Source organism: Heliconius melpomene, unplaced genomic scaffold (assembly GCF_056956725.1).
Source record: "Heliconius melpomene rosina isolate 202511_hmr_F unplaced genomic scaffold, ASM5695672v1 ptg000087l, whole genome shotgun sequence".
In the NCBI taxonomy this organism is placed as follows: Eukaryota; Metazoa; Arthropoda; class Insecta; order Lepidoptera; family Nymphalidae; genus Heliconius; species Heliconius melpomene.
In genome coordinates this window covers 28,099-38,052 of record NW_028181907.1, presented here as the reverse complement: position 1 = coordinate 38,052, position 9,954 = coordinate 28,099, and the positions used below count along the sequence as shown (strand labels likewise).

At 30.9% G+C, this 9,954-nt stretch overlaps 1 protein-coding gene across 1 annotated transcript; it reads right to left on the bottom strand.

Annotated features, from left to right (window-relative positions):
* Nucleotides 1–952: 952 nt before the first annotated feature.
* On the bottom strand, nucleotides 953–1,651 carry LOC146526336 (uncharacterized). Its single transcript, XM_085207231.1, has one exon. It carries the CDS (start codon nucleotides 1,649–1,651, stop codon nucleotides 953–955), a length of 699 nt encoding a protein of 232 aa, XP_085063357.1.
* Nucleotides 1,652–9,954: the final 8,303 nt, after the last annotated feature.

The following is a 9,954-nucleotide window of genomic DNA, read 5'->3' as shown; positions in this document are numbered from 1 at the left end:
GCTATCTCGTTTAAAACGGGAATGGAGAAAATTTGAACCCTTTTTTTTCAATTTGTTTTTAAATTCTGTATATGTAAAACTTTCTGCTCTTTTTTCACAACATCATAACTCATATATGAAGTTTTCAAAAATTAATCAAACTTAAACATAGTACCTATGAAAATGCTTCGAAAACATATTTAACACCAAAAATTAAATCACTCAAGTCTTTCAATCAATAATAAACACTTTATTGTTTTACATAATTTTTTCTTTTTTTTAGAAAAAGGGTTAAAAAATTGTTTGAAATCCTTTTATTAATAAGAAAATGAATGAGGCCTAAAAGTTTCTATAATAGAGTCAGCCTTCGGGTTGTGTTACCTTTACACTTTTCTGCTTCCTCTATAAGCGAAACCTTTCAAGGGTATGCTGAATCTGTACGCTCAAACTTTGTGATTCTTTGAGTTTTTAGGTTGGTCTGGCTGGAATCTGTTTGTTGTCTATGTAGATGTTCTGCTACGCATTTGTGATTCTCTGTTTGTCTCTCTTGCAGCCTTTTTTTAGCATCATTTTAGGTATTTTTTTTTATTATGAAAAGCAGGATATCAGAGTAGATAAAAAACGATGTAAGAAACTAGATTAGCATTTTTAAGTTGTATATTACACATAAAAAAAATTAAATTTTTCTCTATTTAAAAAACTATTTTTAAATTTCAGCCCCCTTTTTTTCATGGTAGCACGCCGGGCGCGGTAGCGCGCTCGTCGCGCAACAAGAAATAACTCAAGGAAGAATATTTACGCTAACACTTTATTACTATGTACATGTGTTATCACCAAAATCTCTAAGTAATTCTTTGTTACTTTATGAGCATTTTTTGTTTCGTGCACTTCTTTTTGGCCACGAGAATAGGTTACTATAATTTTCTCCTTAGAATAAAAACAGTTTATTGGAGCTAAATTATTCACTAAAAGTCTACTCTATGGGTTGCACCAGATGACTGTATCTAAAGTCAACGTCAACACTTTTTCCTCGCTTCAGTTCCTCTACTACGCCAGAGCCCATATTTATCTCACTAAGTCCCCTTCTATAGTCTAAAGAGATGCTTTCAAGAGTCTTTGCAAGAATTTTCGTTTGAATATAAGTCTCCGTTGAGGTAGACAATCCTATGTTTTTGGAGTGAGTCTTGTAATACGTTGTTACCAAGCCGTCCCATGATACAACATACGGTATAATCCTTGTTTTAGCTTTAAACATAAGCCCTAGTTCATTAGCAAGAATATCGTATTTTCTTAACTTTTCTGTTTCAACAGTTTGCAAGTTGTCCTGACTTGTTATACCGACTTCTATTAATGTTATTTCATTCTTCACTTTGTCGAGTATAAAAATATCAGGCTTGTTGTGCTGTATTTTAACATCAGTATTAATCCTTGTATCCACTCGGATTTCGACATTTTCATTGCTTATGATTTCTTGAACTGAATGGCTACGTATCTTTTTTGAAGTTTTTAGATTATACCTAAGGCACAACTGCAAATGTATGCACCGGACTATTTCATTATGGCGTCTTGTGTAGTCAAAATTTAGCATTCTGTTGCATCTGGTCGCAAGATGATCTACAGTCTTCTTTTTGTCCTTGCAATGAGGACATTTGACTGAATCACCAAGAAACATGTTTCTATCTTGGAGAAAGCACAAGAATGCCTCGGTTCTTGCATCATTATTGCCTTTTATGAGGCAAGTTGCTGATTGGGGATAGGAAATAGATGGGTTATTTCTATGACTGTATAATTTTCGATGATAAGGTTTTTTTTCTATTTCACCATACAGAAATCGGATTTGTCAATCCACCAGAGTCCTTATGTCTAGCTCTTTCTCAACTATATTGTACTTTAGAGAGATATATTTTTCTATTTGTGATAGATGGGTTTTATTATCTTTTTCCACCTTTAAAATTGCGGCCCTCCTTCCAGAAATATTTTTTGTAGTTGTTAACGTTTGAATAAGGTTCAAAAGAATACACTCACTTTTATGCTCTATACTATGTAATCCTCTTCCTAATTCTTTTGGGTATGGTCAATTATAGGTCGCGCGGGAAAAATACTGGTCGTGCGGGAAAATCAGATGACGTGGGAGGACGTGTTAAAGAAAAAATCAAAAAAGAACTTCTTTTAGAACAATACAAATTATTTAAAAAAAAATTAACTTCCCTTCCACTAAAATGAATTTTCCTAAGAACTATAGTATGCTTGAAAACATTTATATTCTGCTGAAGTCTAATCGAACGTAAATCAAACTGTTTTAAACAATTGGCTAAGAACGGAAAGAATTTTAAACGATTCATTTTACTGTGAAAAATGTGGAATGAACATGAGTTTAAATAAAAGAAAAAAGAATGTTGACAAGGAAATTGTTATACTCTTTTGAAAAATAGAGTTCACAAATAGAAATAATATTTTTATTATATAATTTCTTCATGCCCTTTCATGAAGTGAAAATATTTATGTTTAAAATATTTAACAAATATTTAAATGTAGAAAATGTCATTCTACCAAGTCAATAAGGTGGGGAAAGTATTTTTATGACATGCATTTTTCTAAGTACGAGCTTTTACAGTTGGTGGTTTTATTTGTTGAGGATGAGTATGTAAAAGATGTTTATAACACAGGACTTTACTCAAAACCAAAGGTTGTTGTTTTTTTTGGTGCATTGAGGAAAGCCTGTACAAACTACTGTGATAAGACTTTTAATCGAATTGGTGCGGATGCAGTGGTTGAAATTGATGAAACCGTCATTAGCAAACGCAAATACAATAGAGGTAGAATTGTGAAGCCCCAATGGTTATTTAAGTGCATAGAGCGAGCTACAAATAACTTTTGTCTTAGAATGATCGACAATAGAAGTAGACCAGCACTAGAGAGCGTAATCAGAGAGTGTATTATTGAAGATTCAGTAGTTCCTAGTGACTGTTGGAGTTCTTATATGTCTCTTTTTGCTTCTACAGATGATTATCAGCATTATTCTGTAAATCATAGCCAAAATTTTGTTGATCCAGTAACAAGAGCTCATACCCAATCAATTGAATCGCTTTGGTCTAGATTGAAGCGTAATCTACGAAATAAAAGATTAAGAAACTACCAACATTTAAACGATTATTTGGGAGAGTTTACATTTCGAATCAAGACAAAGAAAATTCCACGTCAGCTTGTATTTTTTCACTTACTGAAAGATTTAAATAAATTCATCTAATTTATTTTTTTAAATAATTTGTATTGATTGTTCTAAAAAAAGTTCTTTTTTGATTTTTTCTTTAACACGTCCTTTCACGTCATCTGATTTTCCCGCGCGACCAGTAATTGACCATACCCATTCTTTTCTAGGCAAATATAATCTCTCCTTACAGCCTGGTTGCTTATGTATTCCTTTTAAAACCAGAATTTGTCTTATCTCTTGATCGCGTATTTTATATTCTTCTAGTTCTAGGTTTAAAACTCCTATATAATAATTTATGACAGAAAGTGCATGTTCATTGATAGCTTTAAACATATTCTTCCCACTCAGTCGAGTTTCGCATAACTTACTAATTCTTTCCTTGATGGTTGACTTAATCCTTTCGAATGTGGAAGCACAAATCTTATTTTGTATAGTTTCTTTGATTCCTAGATACTTATAACCTGTATGTTGACACACTAGGTTAGCGTCTCAGAGCAAGAAATAGTATTTGAGGCAGATTTATTCTTGTTAATCTCCAGTCCTATACAGTTAAAAAACCTTTTAATCTCTTTAGCATCGCTTTCAGAATATCCTCATCTTTGGCTTTTAGCTTCAAATCATCTATAAAAGGAAATGATTTGTATTGAAAGAACTATTCTCGGATATGATATTAAGGTTGGGATACTCGCTATTAAGCTTTCTGCTTAGTGGATCCAAACATAAAACGAACAATAAGGGTGATAAGCTATCACCTTGGAGTATTCCTCTTTCAACCTTTTTTTCCGATACCTCCCCACCATTGTTTCTTATAGATAATTTCCAGCTTTTAAAGAGTGTTTTTAAAGAAGATATTATCCATTTTGACAGGTTTAACTTTTCTATGCATTTTAGTAGATAATCGTGGTCTACAGAGTCAAAAGCTTTCTTTACATCTATCCATGCTGTCTTAAGTCCATTACTGTATTCTTTATTAACTGCTTGATTAAGAATCACTTGTTCCTTTGCACCTTGTACACGTTTAACGGTTCCTAGCTGGTTTTACGCAAGTAATTCCCTGCTTTCTACCTCAAGTTGCAAAACTTGTGTAACACATTTTGTAGTCAATTTATAGAGGTTAGACATGCATGTTATAGGTCTAAAATCACTACCTTTTAAAGGTTCACCTTTGGGTATTAAGTGTGTTATACCTTTATTAAATCATCCTTTTTGTTCCGAACCTGATAAACATATATCTTTTATTACTTCATACAAAAGTTTGTGTAAGGCTGACATTTTCTTAAGAAAAAAGTTGTATATTCCATCACAACCCGTTGCTTTCCAGTTGGGTAAAAATTTGATGACTTCTTCAAATTCTACATAAAATAAAAAATTTAAAGGTGTTTCAGAGAAGGGTGAAAAGTCGAGTAGATATTCTAAATAATTAGAATCTTCATTTTTTTCCTGTTTATTCCACATTCCCTACCAAAAGGCCTTAATTTCAGATTCTAAAACTTTATGCACTGTTCACTTTTCACCGGCTAGTTTTCTGTAAAAACTTCCTCTGTATAATTCAAATAGCGTGTTTGTCTTTGGGGTGAACTCCTCTGCATAGAAATGACTCAATAATATTTAAAGAGTTTTTAGAGTAAATATTTTTATATAATTGAGGAGAGCTGGGGTTCTTCATTTCTATGTTTAGGGTAATTTCTTGGTTTATATATTTTTGGCTTTTAGAAGGAACCAATCAGCTTAAGTGATGGATTATCATAACTGATAATCCATGAAATAAGCAAATAATAAAAATAAACCAATAAAATAAATAAAAGAACCAATCACCTAAACCATGTGGTATCAGGGATACCACAGTCTTTCTTTGTTCACATCTCTTTTCATACATCTCAATCTTTTTTCCATAAATTACCTTTTTTTCCTCCATCAATATGATATACGCTTTGCAATTTTTCTGAATCTTATATGAAAACCTCAACCCCCTCATACTTCTGTTTAATTTAGCTTTTTCATCTTAAGTAAGTATCTCTATGTTGTTTGCTCTCTCTGCAATAATAAGTAATAAATTAATTTTCTCTATTTTATTATTTATATTCTTTTTCCATTCAAATTGCTTTCCTGGCTTCTTGGTAATTTGACTATAGCATAGTTGAGACACTTGAAGAAACTTGGCTATGTCGGTCATGGTAAGGTTACGAAAACGTGAAATTTGTTCTTCTAATGCTCTATTTATCAATCAAGCACCTAAGTATCTATCTTTTCGGATGTTATTTTCTGCGAAAAAAACTATTTATTTTGTCTAGGTCAGTCTTTAGCAATCTCATTGTATCCCTAATCTTAAGAAATCTTAAGAAATAATTTTCCTTCCGTTATTGACTGATCGCTAAAAAAAGACTCAATAGTTTTCATTCTTTTAGTGCATTCATCTTTAAAGCGCATCTGTGTACAGTTCCGTCCCGAAGATGTAGTTATGCCGTTGCTCGCCATTTTCTTAAGATCCAGCACAGAAGAACAAATTTTAAATTTTTCACAAAAGACACTATTTACTAATTTCCACCCATTCCTTGGCATCCGGCCAGATCTTGCTGTTACTCCTTTGAGCATCTCTTCAGGCCATTCAGTCTTTGAGACTGATAGCTTCAAAAATAAAGACTTGAGCGACAGGGAACCATCCAAGGTTGTCAGTGTATCCGTCTTATCTTTTAATTGATTATCATTCGTACCACCACGGTTGTCTACTTTTAATTTTGTTTTGTTCTCTCTTTTTTTTTCCTAAAAGATTTTCTTTACACTCCATATTTTCTCCTTATAATAATAAATACATACATACAAAATATTTTAAATTTACCACAAAGATTATAAAATTAAAATTATCATAAATTAAGGTTAAAATTAAATTTATATTATGTAATTTTAAAAGCAGATAACACAAAAAAAATTTAGCTCACTAAAATTAAAAATTTTAATTGTTGTCGGCGTTATCCGACAAGGTAGAGAAAGTATCTTTAACTTTTCTTAAAAAATTTTCAGAATCTTTCTCCATAGAAGATCCTTGTTCCTCGTCACTTGACGATGTTTCCTCAAAAAAACTGTCTCTAAACTTTTTTTCTTCATCATTTAATACTTCTGTAAAATACTCCTCCCTTTCTGTTTCAGACTTATTTTGAATTACAATCTTTTTATCGTTAGGTATTTCATCATGTTTTATATTAGTCAAAAAAGGTAGATCCCTACTTATAAAATCAGAAAACATATTTTTTTGTGAAACCAAATCATTATCTTTTGATAAAGATAACATTATTGTCCTATCCCCAAAAATATGCACATCTTCATCAAAAAAATCATCAATAAATTCTTCTTTTAAGCCAACTTTATGAAACGTGGGAGCTATAATATCTTCTAAATTCTTAGACATAGGGTATGCATCATCTTCTGAATCTTCAGATGAAGCATGAAAAAATACAACTTCTAGACTTCTCATGACTGGAGTTGATAATATTGTATTAGGCAAGATTCCTTGGAAAACGAAGTATCGATCTTTAAACCAATCATAGTCGTACTTAGAAATATCTATAAGAAACAAAGAATAATTTTCCTTGTTATATCTTTTAACAAGTGTTACAGGGGATTCATCTAATGACGTAGGAAAAACATAAGGATTGATATGAGAAATCTTAAAATCTGGACTATCTTTTTCCAAATCAGATTCAAATGCAAATCCTAATGAATCTATGATGTTATCTCTATGCAAGAATATAACCTCATTGTATTGTGATAATACCAGAGTAAGAAACAAAAACATGGGATTTTATGCTTTTTCTTTTTTATATTTTTCTATAATCAGTTAATTAAAAATTATCATTCAAAAAAGGGGAAGTCTATTTTAGGATAAATTAAGTAAATCGTCTTCGAATAAAATATATAAATAGAATATAACAATAATTACAACTGCCTGTTATCTTATTTATGATAGAAATAGATTTTTATGAAGATATGATCTTTCTCAAGATACTTTTTTTGAAAATACAGTATTCATGCTTGAAATAGTAATGCATTTAAATGTAAACAAACAAAAAAGATTATGAATCATTAAGACTAAATGTTCTTTATTACATAACATCGTTTTTTAAAATGTAAGTTTTGTTATAAGTTTGATTGTCAAACATGTTTATGCAATGTAACTTATCTAAGTCAGATAAAGTTCTCATAGCATATACAGTTTGTAAAAAAAAACGGAACGATAGAAAAGTAGTGAGAAAATATGTGTTTAACCAATAAGAAAAGCTATGTTAATTCATAAGAAAAAAATGACTATTATAGGCTTTCTTACGATGTTTCTTGATACTGTTTTCTAGCATTAATTTGTAAATTTATGCATTTAATTAAAAATTTTGTAAAAAAAAAAACGGAACGTGTGGTATTAACCACATTTTAAAAATTATTTTGTACTGAGAAATTTCTAGAAGAATAAAATTTCTAGAAATTTTGAAATATAAATAAATTTTAACCCTAGAAGGATATATAAAAAATAAATGTCTTTAAATACAAAACGTGTTTTTAACAAGAAAGGACATATCGGGAGGACAGTCGACGTCAAGGTCAACGTAGTTGAATCGTTCCTTGAATCCGGTCGCATCCCCCGAGATTACGTCAGAACGCTTTTATTAAATACTTTGTATGTCCTCATTTTGCCCTAAAAACACTTAATGTCTTTTTTTTAAAGCTTAGAGATAATTTTTGGGGCTCAAGGCCGCCGCACCAGCCAGAGGTAAGGGGGGGACCCTTGAATTGGAAAAAAAAGAAAAAATATTAACGTAATTTATTCTCAATAAGAAAACTTACTATTTCATACCAAATTGGTCCTATTTCATCAAAACTATTAGATTTAAGGTTATAATACCTAAAAATAAACTCTTCTAAGAATGCAGGTACTGCCGACTTTATTACTCCTTTCCTTCTAATTTCTTCATATCTTATTAAAGACCATAAATTCTCAATGTTATTTGTATTAAATCCATTCTTATTTTTGAATCCTATACTATGATAAACGATTTCATGAGTGCAATACGCATCCTGAATTGCTTTTGGGTAAAATGAATACCCATCAGTAATAATTAACGAACCTATAAAAACGTGTTTACCTATAGATATGAAAATTTCATTATTTTTTTTTGGTACTCTATTAAAATTTATAGGGGTAAAAACGTTTTTTTTGAAAAAAAAAATCTGGCTGGTGCGACGGCCTTGAGCCATTTTTGGCATAAATCGGTGGGTATTTGACTCCATTCCTCAGAGATTCTTGCTTTTAAATCATTTAAGTTTTTTGGTATTTTCTTAGCAATTGCCTCTTTAACGATAGCCCAGAGATGCTCTATAGGGTTCATATCAGGGGATTGAGCTGGCCACTTTAAACACATTGATGTTCTTTTCATTTAAAAACCTCTTAACCAAGCTTGAGGTGTGTTTTGGATCGTTATCTTGTTGGAAAATAAAGTCCGAAAGACCCATTTGCCTAGCCGAAGAGACAAGATTTTCAGCTAAAATACTACAATACTGTGCAGCATCCATTTTTCCATCTATAAAAACGAGTCTTCCGACACCGTTATATGAGAAACAACCCCAGACCATCACACCACCCCCTCCGTATTTAATTGTAGGCGTTAAATTTTTGGAATCTAAGGCTTTGCCTGGTTCAAGCCACACTGAAACCTTTCCATCAAAGTAAAACAAGTTAAATTTAGATTTGTCACTGAATATTATCATCTTTTGCTCTTCTTCTGACATCATAATCCAATCCTGGGATACTTGATATCTGGCGGTAATGTGTTGAGACTTGAAAAATGGTCTCTTTAGAGGAGAAAAAGCAAATAAGTGTATGTCATTCAAATAATTTTTGATTGTTGTATGAATTTAACTTAATCTACACTTCTCCTCTACGATGCTTTGCATCTTTCTCAGTGAAGTTTTTGAATTTTTTTTATTTTGTGAAGACAAAACCTCGAAAACTGATGAAGAGATTTTTTAGGTCTACCATTACCGCCTACATGAGCAAAAGTATGAAAATATATATACTTTTGTACACTCCTGACACCGTTGATTTGCTAATACTGAAAATTTTGTCTATTTCTGAATAGTTGTATTTTTCTTGAATTAGAGCCACGATTTGTGCTCTTTCCTGTTCACTAAGGTGACTGCTCATGGGAGTTCATGTTTAAAAGAAAAATAATAACAATTTTTTATATTTTTGGCGATTTTTTTAAAGCGTTCCGTTTTTTTTTACAAAATTTTTAATTAAATGCATAAATTTACAAATTAATGCTAGAAAACAGTATCAAGAAACATCGTAAGAAAGCCTATAATAGTCATTTTTTTCTTATGAATTAACATAGCTTTTCTTATTGGTTAAACACATATTTTCTCACTACTTTTCTATCGTTCCGTTTTTTTTTACAAACTGTATATCGGTAAATATAAAATTCATCATGACGTCATGGTCAATCACGAAAAAAGGCATGGGATTTAATTACTTAAGTAATAAAAAAATATGAGTGTAATTTATAGGAATCTTTGATGATAATTATTAGATTACCGGTTATAGAAAAAATGAATTCGCTAGACCTAAAAATTTTTTAGAGTTCCGCCTAAAAAATATTAAATTCTGTCATGTCTTAAAATGACATTTTTAATATTTATTGAGTTTAGTTAAATTTGTGAAAAATTTAACTTTTATTTAATTTATAAAAAGTTTGCTTATGTAGGTGTCATGTTTGGTTTAA